Consider the following 13,595-nt stretch of genomic DNA (forward strand, 5'->3'; position numbering starts at 1 on the left):
AAAGTTTTGTTACTTAGATATAATTAATATTCTGTAGCATTTTCCTTGCTATTCAAAACAAGGCACTGGACACAACTTTGCAGCATCCTTAGTTCTTATATTTCCTACTGCCTTTATTTAGAATAGACAACAAGAAAAGTTTATCATTCTTCTGACAACACAACATCTCAATAAATGTGCATTTCTCCTCCTCCTTTCCTCTGGAAATAATTATGAATTTACTCCAAGCTTTACATGTTAGCCTACATCATTGTACATGTTCTCTGTAGCATTGCCACAGAAAATACACCACAGCACATATCACAGTCTTAGCAAGTTTGAAGGGCTTACAGCTAAAGACAGGAAGTATCACAAAGTGTTATTAGAGTGGTAGGAGAATCTGTACTTTCTCGCTTTAAAAAAAAAATAAAAATACTGTTAATGGGGGTTTTACTTTCTTTGTGGAAGCAAACCTGGCATAAAGTTTACTGGAATTATTAGTCAGTCACAGTGAGGTTTTTTGAATTTCATGAATTATTCATTGTCCACTGGTCTGATTTACAGGGGGATGGAGTGGGGGATAGGGTTTGGATCCTATCACATTCTTTCTGATGCTGCTAATGGGCACTCCCCCTTAGCAAGCTTTCCTCCACAGCAGACAATACAGACTAATTGGCAGAGAGTGGCGTGGCAGAGGCCAAGGCTCACTCTTGAGGTTTCAATTATAATTTAGAAGCACAGCATTTTTTTTTCATTTCACGCAGAAGAAACAATAATTTAAAAAAAAAAACAAACCAACAAATTAAAAACAAGTTGAAGAAAAAAAAGTGTTTCTAAGTGGAACAGTGTCTATTATGTGGAAAAAGGAAAAGTTCATGGTAAGGGTTTGGCCATCACTGGAAAGCCTTTTTATTCTGTTAACTAAAACCTCAAGAAGTTTCATGGGACACAAAATAAGAGCATTATTACTTGTGTCAAGAAATAAGGCAGAAAATTAGGCAATGTGTCGCCTCATGTGGTGATCTGTGCTGCTGGATTTAGGCAATGGAAGAACAAAGAACAAAAAGAACTTGGAGAGCAAACATTCAGCCAGAGAAAGGACTGGCTTAATCATAAATCTGACATTAAAGACTGCAGGTAAGAAGTTCAAAAGAGGCAAACCAAAGTTTAAGGTTGAACATAGGGGTCTATAGCAAAAGGCTGAAAAGCATTCAGCTGCCATAGTGATTCTAAATGCACCAAAACACCATCCAAGAAGGAAGTCCTGTTTTATCCAAGACCAGATGTGGGAAGAGGAAGGCAAGTCGGTTAACACTCGATCCTGTTAAGGTGAGATGATTGTTGACTTGTCTGTTAAAATTTTTTAAAAATTTATGAAATATATAACTACATTTGTAAAAAAACTTGGCATCTTGTGTTCCCCATCTTCTCTCTAGCCACTTACTCATAATTAAGTCTCTGACATATGGCAGGAGTTTTTTCTCCTGGATGTTGTTTCACTAACAGTATATAAAGCATGATACTGCATCTGCTTTCTGCCACTATGACAAATGCTTGTCATAAGGGAACCTCAGAAATCTTCAGGTTTTAAACAAAACAGTATTAATAATTAATAAAAGAAGCATTATTTTTCTGGTTACTCTTACCAACAAGAGTGCGTTTTCTTGTCCTGACTCCTCCACAGTCCCCATTACAGGGAGAAAATTTTGACCAGTTCGTAAACTGACAATCATCTTGGCAGGGAATCTGGCACATCTGTGTTAAGGGTGGTAATGGGCCAGCATATTTAAGGCACTCACTGATGTCTGCTTGTCCTCCGTCTTGTCTGCGACAAGTAATTGCTGGAAGCAAAAAGGGATGGATTCTAATTCAGCATTTTTTGTATGAATGTCTCTATTCAATTTAGTAACCAACAATATTCTACCACAAAAACACACTGGAAGCCCAGAATACCTATATAAAAACTTAATATTTGCCACTAGTTTTACCTTGAATGAGTACATTTGACATTTTCGATTTTTTTGAGATTTTGTTTAAATTAGTTTATAAGGACTTACCAGGAAAAAAAAATCTTACAGACAACTGTAAATATTATAAAGGTTGCACCATGTTATCCACACCTGTTATACTGCTTTACAAAGACACAGCCTACATCTCAGACATTAAAAAACTTGTAATATCATTTTAAGTAACTGAATTGTGTATAAGTTATAAAGTTTTACCAGCAGAATGTATTTTAGAAAAAGGGATAGGCATAAAATTTAGAAGCATAGTTGAATTCTGGATACTTCTTGACCGCTTACAACTATTGATGCCTGATGTTCTTCAGTTCTTCTTTAGTCTTGAAAAAGGGTTGAAGAACAAAGCATGTTTCCTGGGAGTGGAGGATCAGCCAATAGGGGTACAACTTTTTAGAACAGGATAGCCATGTCCTGAATAAAAGCTTCTTACTTAATAAGAAAAAAAAAAAGTTCCTTAAGAAAATTTCAGGTCACACAAAAGGAAACAGTTGGAACATAACGATGTACAAAGAATAGGGCTGTTTCATTAATATAGTCCTTAACAATGACAGAATGGTTAATGTTGGAAGGGACCACTGGAGGTCACTTGGACCAACCTCCCTGCTCAAGCATAATCCCCTGGAGCACATTGCACAGGACTGTGCCCAGAAGGCTTTCAAATGTCTCCAGGGAAGGAGGCTCCACAACCTCTCTGGGCAACCCGTTCCAGTGTGCGCTCTCCCTCAGAAGAAAAAAAGTTCTTCCTCATGTTCAGGTAGAACTTTGTGTTCCAGTTTATGTCCATTGCCTCTTGTACTACTACATGGCACCACCAAGAAAAGCCTCTTCATACCCTCCCCTCTCAGTCTTCTTGAGTCTGAACAGGCACAACTCCCTCAGCTTTTCCTCACAAGAGAGATGCTCCACTCCCTTAATCATCTTTGTTGCCAGTGGACCTGCTCCAGGAGCTCCATGTCTCTCTTGTACTGAGGAGCCCAGAACTGGACACAGTATTTCAGATGGGGCCTCACTAGGGATGTGTAGAGGTTCAGGATCGCCTCCCTTGACCTGCTGGCAATGCTCCTCCTAATGCATCCCAGGGTACCGTTTGCCTTCTTGCCCACGAGGACACACTGCTGGCTCATGGATAGCTTGTTGTTCACTACAATCCCCAGGTCCTTCTCCACAGAGCTGCTTTTCAGCAGGTCAGCGCTCAGCCTATGCTGGTACATGGAATGCAAGACCCTGCCTTTGCCTTTTTTGAATTTCAGGTGATTCTTTTCTGCCCACCTCTCCAACTTGTTGAGGTCCTTCTGAAGGGCTGCACAGCACTCTGGGTATTGGCCACTCCTCCCAGCTTTGTGTCATCAGTGAACTTGCTGAGGAGGCACTTTGTCCCTTCATCAAAGTCAACAATGCCCTATTATTGTTTCTCATGTGTATTTTTTTTAAACATGGTTGCTTATCTATTTTTCTGTCACAAGCCTCAGTAAACCTAGCTTTATTTTCTTTCCCAAAATAACATAAAAGTTGTTACATAGTAATAAGATTGGAAACTTCTAGTTGTTTGTTCACACAATAGAATTATATTTATGCTTCTTGGCATCTGACAGCGCAAAGTAGATGCCCTAGCTCGAGACTGTGAAATAATTCAGGTCACCAATTGTTGCAGTAACATTGCATCTGTATACGTATGGGGAAATATAACTTTTTAGATCACACTCTATAATTTAAGCATAGCACTTCAATTGTGCATACAATAATTGTTTCATTAGCGTGTGAATTTAAAAAAAAAATCAACTTCAACTGTAGGAGAAAAGGGGGTTTTGATGCAAAGTTTCAAATAAAGCAGAAAACCACCTATGACTGGGGAAGCAAAGAGGCAGGCACCCATCTCTTTTATGTGACAGAGCATGAGGGAATGGCATGATGCTATGTCGGGGGGAGTTTAGTTTAGATATTGGGAAAGGGTTCTTCACCCAGAGGGTAGTTGAAACAGGTTCCTCAGGGACTGGTCACCAAGCATCAAGCCTGCCAGAGTACAAGACGCATTTGAACAACCACTCTCAGGCACATGGTGTGATTCTTGGGCTTGTCCTGTGGAGAGCCAGGAGCTGAAATTCGATAATCCTTGTGGGTCCCTTCCAACTCAGGATATTCTATGATTCTATGAATATGTCCTCCAGGAGGAAAAAAGGAAAAATAGCTGAGGAAACTTTTTTTATTGCTCTAAGATAATTGTAATGGTCTAGCAACCTATGATTTCTGAAAAAAGCTTTTTTGTCTGACTAGTTCTAAACTAAATTTCTTCCTCATGATGACTGTAGGAAGCTTGATGACCCACTTGGTTCATTTTGAGACCGTGTGCCTACTAAAACATATCCAGAGGTCCCAAGGGCATTGGGTTTGCATCATGTATGTGGTAAAATACTGTGAAGCGGGGGGGTGGTGGTGGTGCTGTTTTTTCTGGGATGCTAAGAAAACAACTTCCCTGATCCTTGACTGCCCTTTGGAGCAGGGCTGCCAGCATGTTTGTAATAGGCTCAGTACTGCATTAAGTTGTGCTTACTGGAGGACAGTCCAGCTGCACATTGTCTAATACAATTATTCTGTCAACCCCTATTAGTATTGGTGTAGTTTACATGAGGAAGTCTTTTTTTTTCAAATATAATGATTCAATGAGCAAAATCAAATATTTAAAAATTGAAAATCCATACTATAGGATTTCTACAATTACACAAATATTTTGGAAAAACACAATAGTAGTCAAACTACTATCTTCCAATAGAAGCTTAGGCTATGGTGTTGGATTCTTCTGAGATACTCTTCTCTGCTAATAGCACACATCAGTTTCCCCAAGGAAAAAACATAGTTCAGACTAGTTCTACCATGTGGAAATTAACAGAGGTCAAACCTAAATTCTCTGTCTTGAGTTTGACTTTGACATGTGCACACATCAGCAAAACTAATTGCATTATCTTCAGTGCGTCCTCAGGGAGCTACAGGCCACTATTTTTAGCAATGAAAACTACACTATAGCCAAGGGCTAAAAGATGGTCCACTAATTAATCAATAACTTTTAATAACTTTCTTCAAAAGTTTAATACCTATTCAACATACTGCTTCTCCACCTAGACCTTTGACAAGACATAAATATCGTTCATGGATGAACATCCTTTCTTTCTAGCTAAATTGGCTTTTTTTAAAGCCAATATTTTTTTCCCCTCATCTTTCCTAGTTATTAAACATTACTCCATGTGCAGATATCCACTCTGTCATAAATTTTTTCATACTCATATTAATGTATTTAATTTACATCAGGCAGACCCAGGTGAAAAGCTCTCCTGAGGATTAACACTTTGGGTTTTTTTCCAGATTAACTGTCAGTTGTACTGTAGCAATCAAAGCAGGAAACCTTCATTCTTGAGACCTAAATATTTCACCTTAATAACAACACAAATTAAAGGACAGCTTGGCATACTGTATCAATTCCTGAATCTTAAGTTTTCACAGAGCCTGTCCATAACTATTCATGTTACATCTAATTGACAAGACCTGGATAATTTGCTCTATATTCTATTTTCCTACTGTTATTCTTCATATTCAAGTATCAATGTGAAAGATTTATACTCCTTATGACTGTTGAAGAATGGGTATTTTTCTATTACTTAAAGCAGGGATTTTGATAACTGTATAAATTCCATTAATACACTATTTTGGCCAGCTAACTGTCTTGACATCTGAAATACTCTTACAGTGAGTGGAGTTACTTTTTCCATTCACAGTCCAATCTGGGCAAACTCATCCCCTGCTGATGAGTTTTCTCTGATCAAATCTGTGGTTCTTTAATTATATTTGGTAGAAGTTACTGAGATTGATGATTAACTCACTATACAGAGAAGTGTCTTCAACTACTATAAAGCCATACCATGACAGGCTAATTATTTTGTCTATACAACCCTGTTATATTTATTACAGACATTAGCAGTAAGTGGAAAGACCATGGTTCCTCTTTTACTGAATTAAATGCAAGCGATTATTAAGTGAAAAAACAGGAATACAGCTAACAGAAAAATCAAATTTAACATGGAAACCTTTCACTTACAAAATTGCTTTGGTATTTAACAATCACTATCTCCCAGAACAAGGGTGTGAAATAAATGGCAGTCTAAATTTTCTAGACAAAGGACTCTGATGTAATTAAAACTTTATTGGACAGCATTGTTTCCATCAAGTCCCCACAGGGGACTACAGGCTAATATATTTTTTGTTGGCATAATTAAATACTGAGACTGCATTTTAACAAGTCATATTATGTGTGGGTTTATATAAAAACCTTTCCAGTGTTAACATCATTAACATACTTCACTGAGATTTCACTGAGATGTGAGATTCAGTGACCCTATACCTAAAAATTACTTCATAAATGAAGGTGTTCTTTGTCCTTTTTTAATTGTTCAGTATTTTTAACAACAAAAACATTCTTTTTTCAATTCTAGAAAACCAGAATTATTTCAGCACACTAACTTTTCTTACACCTTCTATCCACGTTGCCTAATCAATGATTGCATCTATGTTTATTTCTTCCTCTGTGGGACATAGCAGATTAGACACTGCATGATGAAATGTTTCTACCATGAAGTATCTTAAGCAGGAGCACATGCCCATAATATTGAGAAAATACAAGCCTGTGGAACATAAAGCGCTCTTTATGTTCCACAGAGAATAACAATGTATTTCTGCAAAATAAAGTTGTCTGGAGATTCTGACTCTTGTGTTGCAAAAAATACCAAAAAAACAAACAAAAAAACCAAACAAAAACCCACTCATGTAAACACTGCTTTTGAGCAGTAGTCCAACTACTTACTTCAATATAAATCCTGAAGTTGACCACTGTCCTTTGCAATGACTAAAATATTAACCAGGCAATAGGGCACTCTTATCTGTTAAGTCTTAACAACATTAAAATAATAGTTTATAGCTCCATGAAGAGCAGCACTTCTTCATAATTTTGTCTTCTTTCCTGTGCTTTCAATAAGGGCATGAAACTCCCACAAGAGCAATCTCCCCAACCTCCATAAGCGACGCCTGCTTGCCTAAAGATGGAGGACAGGGCTTTTCACCGCAGGTTCTGCCTCCAAGCCTCCCTGTGGCACAAACAAGCCTGAAAGGCCTCTGCGTGTGCTAATGGCCATCCTGAGAAACTTCCTCCCATTCTCTGTCTTTCAAATAAGTCTACAGACACCCTGTGAATGAAGAATTACAAGAGCTCATGATCAGGTCTGTAATAAAGGCCAGTCCCCAGTGACATCAAGTATGGCTATCCAGGCATTGTCTCTGACAGCCAGGTTACTTTAACTTCTATTTAAATTTACAAATAACCTTCCTCTTTCTATTACAGAATATGCTGACAGATTTCACAATTTTCACCCCATTCCTCCTACAAAACTCCGAGGAAAATTCATGGTGGCAAGGACTGCAGGTTGTGCATCCTTCTGCAAATCTCTTTCGGTCACTGGGATAGGTCTTACCATGTGCATCCATCCATATACATCATGATGGGATTAGGCTATTGCAGTTTGGGCACTCAAGCTTCTCCTCTGCTACATGTCCTCTTTACTAGCATTGGGATGCCGTCCAACAAACCCTACTTAAATTTGAAGGAGCTACTGGTGAAACAAGCTGTTTTAGTAACTTTCCTAGGTTTTCCTATACAATTTCAAAGGGATTTGAACTGTGTTTTTAAGTTTCTTCAGAGTCATCAAAGCTGAGGTTTACTAACATCAATCTAAGATATGAGTATAACATAACACATAGCTGCCTAAGTTGTTCACAATTTCAAACTTCATTTTTCTATCTCATTGAGCAGACTACTAATCTGAAATTAGATCTATGAGCTAATAAATGCCAGCATTAAAAATACAAACTAATATCTCTAACCCTAATTTCTCTCACTGCCCCATCAAATATTAGTAGCTTGGGTTTGTTGAGGATTTACTTTCTCATTCCAGTTTTTGGTTGGTTGTAGTTGTTTCATTTTTATTTTTTGTGGGAGGTATTTTGTAATTTTCAACACTGTGCATCTCCCTCCTGGGTTTCAGGTGACTCATTAAGACATCTGATCAACTTACTTTTGCTAACTGAGAAACAGCTTATGAAAATAAACACAACATAAATGTTGCAGTAAAATATGGGGGTTTTCTATATTTCTATATAGAAAATATTCTATATTTTTCTATATTTCTAGTCTATATTATAGAAAACATTTCTATATTTTTCTATATTTCTATATTTCCTTTTTCTTGAGGTCAAAAGGAAGTTTTAAACTCCTTGCTGATGAACCTATCATTGTCTCTTGAGAGTTTTGAAAAGACAGAAGTCTTAAGTTGCTTCAATTCTGTAATACATTCCTGCCCTGCTAAAAGGCACTGTTAAAAGGCATTTTATCAGTGATAACAGCTTCAGATTTTCATTCATCATAGAAATTCAACACAACTGTCATGACTACCTGCCTTCTTCAAAAAAAGTTCATGCCTACAACAATGAATTTGCTGCTCACATATTAAGTGCTATGTTACTATGCTTAGGATTAGATATAAATGCTTGCCCATTATTTGCATGAATAGCTAACAAACATGCTTTTCTAAAAAAAAATTAAAGAAATTTTTTTTTTAAAACAAGACTCAGAAAACACCAAATCTTTTTATTCTCTTTCCCCTGCTTTGACCCAAGCTACAGTTTTGTGATATTCATTAAAACTGACATGATTTGTAACAAAACCTTCATTATACAAGACAGATAGAAACAGAGCTGTCTTTAACAATGAATCACAATTCTAAATTTTATGATTCACCCAAGTATCTCTTTTGCCAAGAAGGACCAAATGTGATAAAAAAGCTGAAGAATGGAAATGTAAGTAGTAAAGCTGTGATATAAAGCAAGGCATGCATATGCTCTAGTTACAGACTCTTAAAATCTAATGAGTCACTTTTAATGATTCCTAACTTCCAGTTTTTTCCTTCAAATTTAATTATCTTTCTAACTAAAATATTAACAGTAACAGACTATTTTGTTCAAAACAAACTGCTAATGAATGCATGGTCAGATATGCCTTTTCCCTGTTCTTTCTTATTTAACACATTTGCTGATATGCGTGTTACAGTGTTTGTGCGTGGGCCATCGGACCAGAAATAGGAGAAGCTGATAGCAATGGCAACATCCCTTAGCACTGAAAAAGAGAACTGAGAACTCTTCCCACATACAAGAATGCAATTACTTGATCTACTGAGTATTGACATGAAATGAAAGGACAATCCACAGGATATCAAAGGGCAGAGATTACTTCTATAAGATTATTGTTTCACTCTGTCATCAAAAGTAAATTAGCACGAACAGATGAATGAATGTGTGATTTTTACATTCATGAGTGCCAGAAATTTGAAAGAGAACTCTTTCTCTATTGAATAAGAAATGCTACTATGTCAACAATATGATCAATTTTTTTACAGAAACCACCAACAAACAGTTAAATGTGCTGTTCAAAATATCTGCATTCCAGTAGCAATTATAAATGCAGTATCAGAATGTTATACCAAATGGATATTTCAGTGCTTAGCATTTCCTGGTTTTGGGGTGGTTAAAAGGACTTGCACGGTAGTAGCTCAGTCCTTTCTGTATCTACATCATAAAATATTATTCAAATAAATAATTTATAGTACAGATTTATTTAATGATATATTATCAATCAAAGTTTTTCATGGCCTGTAGAAACTGTATTTATGAGAATCCAAGTATGCAGGAGGGAGACATAAATTAGCAGAGAGAGGGGACGAAACCTCTTCCAGAATCTTTCTTCAGAAACTGGTAAAATCTTTCTAACGCTGTCCAGGGTAGAGCTCAGTCAGACAGATGCTTGCTCTCAGGTCAATCTCCCTTCAGTTAGCACTTTGCATGAAATCAACTCTTGTGCAGGGAACCAAACAAAATAATGTGTTTTGCTAAAAATTCACACATGACAATTTTCATGGTAGAATTTGGAATGTAAGAGGGGAAAGGGAATGTGTTGATGCCCTGTGTAGAAGATAACCTACATTAAACAAACAAAGAACACTATTCATTCAAAATGCAATTTTCTGATGTGTGAAGTAACTGATAATCTCTAGAATTACGGAAGTGTGTTTTCCAAAATGAAATTTACTTTTCTACAAAAATTCAACTTTTACTTCCAAATCATATTAAGTGTAAAGGTAAAATTTACCTTGTTTTATTTGTCTCAATCTAAGGAAAAGCTGTACTAGTTTATTTAGCTCCTCCAGTCTATCAGTTTACATTACTGAGGACAAAAGTAAAAGATATATTCAACACATTGTGAGGTATTAAAACACTGAGACTTGATACATAACATATCTGTGTTTGAAACTTAGATTTTAATTTACACCACTTACATAAATGGGAAAAATACTGGGCAAAAAAAATCTCTGTCTTTTAAGTGTCCCTGTAATGTTCACCACTGCAACAGCTTAAACAATATTTAGATTCATATTTAGATATTTGGACTGAGGCACTTTGGTTGTCCAGCTGAATAACTAGTTCTGTGAATTCTACAATAAAGTTTATACATGGCATATATTTAAAAAAAAAACCAGGAGCAAACAAAATCTTCCTTTCTAATGGTTTATCTCAGAATTATTGACAGGATTCTATCAAAACCACTTGCTTTCTTCAGGCTTAGCTGCAGGAGGGGTTCCTAATGAACGATTACTGATCCTACCACTTTATCACATTACACTAGAGAGCTACTGCCATTATATTTGCTTGTAGGAACAAGATTACTGTTTGAATATATCATCTTTCAAAAGATCGAACTCTGTGTAGTACCAAAGAGAAATTCTGCCAGACTGTTCTACCAGATTTGAAAACTGCATGCCCAGTAATTCCAAAATCATTATTCCATATGTGTGTGCCCTGCACATGATTTGAGTTACATTAAAAAAAAAAAAAAGAAACTCTCATGACAGGAATAATAAAACCCAATCTGCATGCAGTACAATTAGCTATCTTTCCTTATTAACTGGCTTTGAGGAAAAGTCAAGAGATTTAGGTACTACCATGCAAGTACAGAAGACAACACTTTGTACTATCTGAACTCCTACCTTCTGTCTAACACAGAAATCTTATTTCTTCAGTGTGCAATTTGAATGTATCCTCCAGAGCTGCTAGAAATAGATTGCATTGTGATAGACCTTTGAAATATTTACCACAGCCAGAAGTCTTTTGTGTTAGTAGGCAATTCCTTCAGGTTTCAATGCTTTCAGGCAATGCCTTCAGGTGGTAAGCCCTAAATTGATCTCCTGTAACACTTTTTTTAGTAAGCGGTAGGAGCTACTAGCTTAAGATTTACTCTATGACTTTTTAAAGTATACCATAACCTGCTTTAATACTGCAAGGAAGTTAATGACCTGAACATTTCACTTCTGCAGTTAGCAGTGTCCTTGCCCAGGAATGCTACAATCTGCTGAGCCAATAGTGCTTCAATAGATAGGAGTTTGCACTCAAAAACTGGCAAAGGAGAAAAACCTTCATGGAATTCAAGGTTGACTAGTAGTTCAAAGCAATTCAATTACTGTTACACAGTAAGAAGGAATTGCATCTTAAAAACCCTTCTCCTGACTATATTTACAGAATCTGAGATACACAATTCTGTTAAAACCACTGCATTCTCTATGAAAACAGGTGGGATTTGGATGCAAAAATTATTTGCTATGAAATGGAAATGGTGCAAAAATGTCTGGATTGTTGGGCTCAAAGGGTCAGTGGTTTCCAAGCCCAGCCAGCAGCTGGTTAAGAGTGTTGCACCTCAGTGGTTAATTCCAGGAGCAATTCTGTTTAGCCCCTTTATCAACCTGTACAGAAAGCATCCTCAGCAAGTTTGAGGACAATGCTAGTGTGAGCAGTGTGAGCAGTCAGTTCCTGGAAGGTAGGGCTGCCATTCAAAGGACCTTGACAGCCTGTAGAAATGGGCTGGCACTGAACTTTAATAGTATAAATGCAAAGTCCTGGATCTGTCATGCTCCTATTGCTCTCTGTGACTGCCTTAATTTGAGGGCATAGAGAAGAGATAATCAACCTGTTCTCAGAGATATGCAGGGAAAGGGTGAGGGGTCACAGACACAAATTGCATCAGGGAGCAAGTGTCAGAGAGGCTGCAGGATCTCCATGCTGGCAGATTCTCCAAACATACTGAGATATGGCCCTGAGCAACCTGTTCTAGTCTGAGTGGGATTTAACTTTGAAACTGGCACTACTCTGGGTAGAGGGTTGAATAAAGGACTTCCAGAATTTCCTCTCAGATGAAAATTATTGTAGGGTTCTCCAACCCTAAACTTTCAAACAAACACAGGGTGCAAAAGCCTTTTATTCTGTCTAATGGATATACTCATAAACATGTCTGCACATCCCTACCATGAAAAATGTCACATTTTCACAGGTGAATTTACACCTTTTCTACAAAAAGAAGTATGTAAAGTCAGCCATCCTTTTCTTCTTCTTTTTGAAAACATACTTTCTACAAACACCTATGAAAACTTGATTCAAGTAAGGATGGTGAGAAGAACTGAACAAAAAATGTCATAAAATTAGTGACTAATGTGGTATCTATATTTCAAAGCGAATCAACACTGATATTTTATGAGTAAAACATTTGACAAATATCAGTTATGATTCACCCTGCCATACTAGCATTCAGTATTTTCCTTTGCTGATGAACATAAAGGTAGATAAATTAATATTACGTTATAATGACTAAAATTTTAGGCATTTCCTACACCAGTGCAGCTATAGATTTCTAAGGAATAAATTACAGAAACAAAGGGTCTAACCTCTTGCTTGTAGCCCAGGTCCACAAGTCTCATGTGCTCCCGGACTGTCTTGGCGCACATACCATGGTACGAGCTGGCACCTGCGCCATTTGTGGGTCTTCCACCTGAAATGAGAAGGGAAGTAATCAGCTTCAAACAATCCATCTACATTTGTAGCCATCAAACTTGAGGCAGCACAAGTGTTAGAAACTACCATAAGCTGTTGCTTGTTATTACTAACTGGACACAGACAATTCACAAAAACCAGTAACAATACCATAAACTTATGCCCATTTCTGTTAACTCTTTTTCTCCTTTTAGGATGAGACCACTTAGGACAAAGTGAAGAAAGGTGGAGGCAAAGGAGGGAAGAGAAAGTAAACCATATATATTTTCAAGGATTTCAAAGCATGAAGGTACATTAACACTACCTAACAAATACACAGTGAATACATTAACACAAAGCACTAACACAGTTATAAGAGATATGAGAAAGAAATTTTAAAAAAGAAAACTATACAGAACAATAAAATTATATGAATTGAATACTCATTTAACAGAAGAACTCCTTTGCTATGGATTTATATCTGAGCATGCTCAGAGTATTTTACAAGTCAATAAGATGACATGCTAAAATTTGAAAAGGGGACTTAGCGAAGGGACACTAGCAGTTCATAAAAACAACTTGGACCCATTAAGTAAGAATGAATTTTAAACACTACCATGTCCTAATAAGCCTCCCCTCTTTCCCACTTTCTTT

The 13,595-nt window shown here is 36.9% G+C and overlaps 1 protein-coding gene across 8 annotated transcripts in view; it reads right to left on the bottom strand.

Moving 5' to 3' along the window:
- THSD7A (thrombospondin type 1 domain containing 7A) overlaps positions 1–13,595 on the bottom strand; it is a 283,452-nt gene that overhangs the window by 44,327 nt on the left and 225,530 nt on the right. For all 8 annotated transcript variants that reach the window (XM_017830347.1, XM_017830343.1, XM_017830344.1 and 5 more), the window contains 2 exons: positions 12,857–12,960; positions 1,626–1,820 (listed from right to left, as the gene is read on the bottom strand). In XM_017830347.1, coding sequence (XP_017685836.1) covers positions 1,626–1,820; positions 12,857–12,960 — 299 coding nt within the window. The remainder of the gene's footprint in view (positions 1–1,625; positions 1,821–12,856; positions 12,961–13,595) is intronic.

This window comes from Lepidothrix coronata, unplaced genomic scaffold, assembly GCF_001604755.1.
Source record: "Lepidothrix coronata isolate B3197 unplaced genomic scaffold, Lepidothrix_coronata-1.0 Scaffold177, whole genome shotgun sequence".
Taxonomy (NCBI): domain Eukaryota; kingdom Metazoa; phylum Chordata; class Aves; order Passeriformes; family Pipridae; genus Lepidothrix; species Lepidothrix coronata.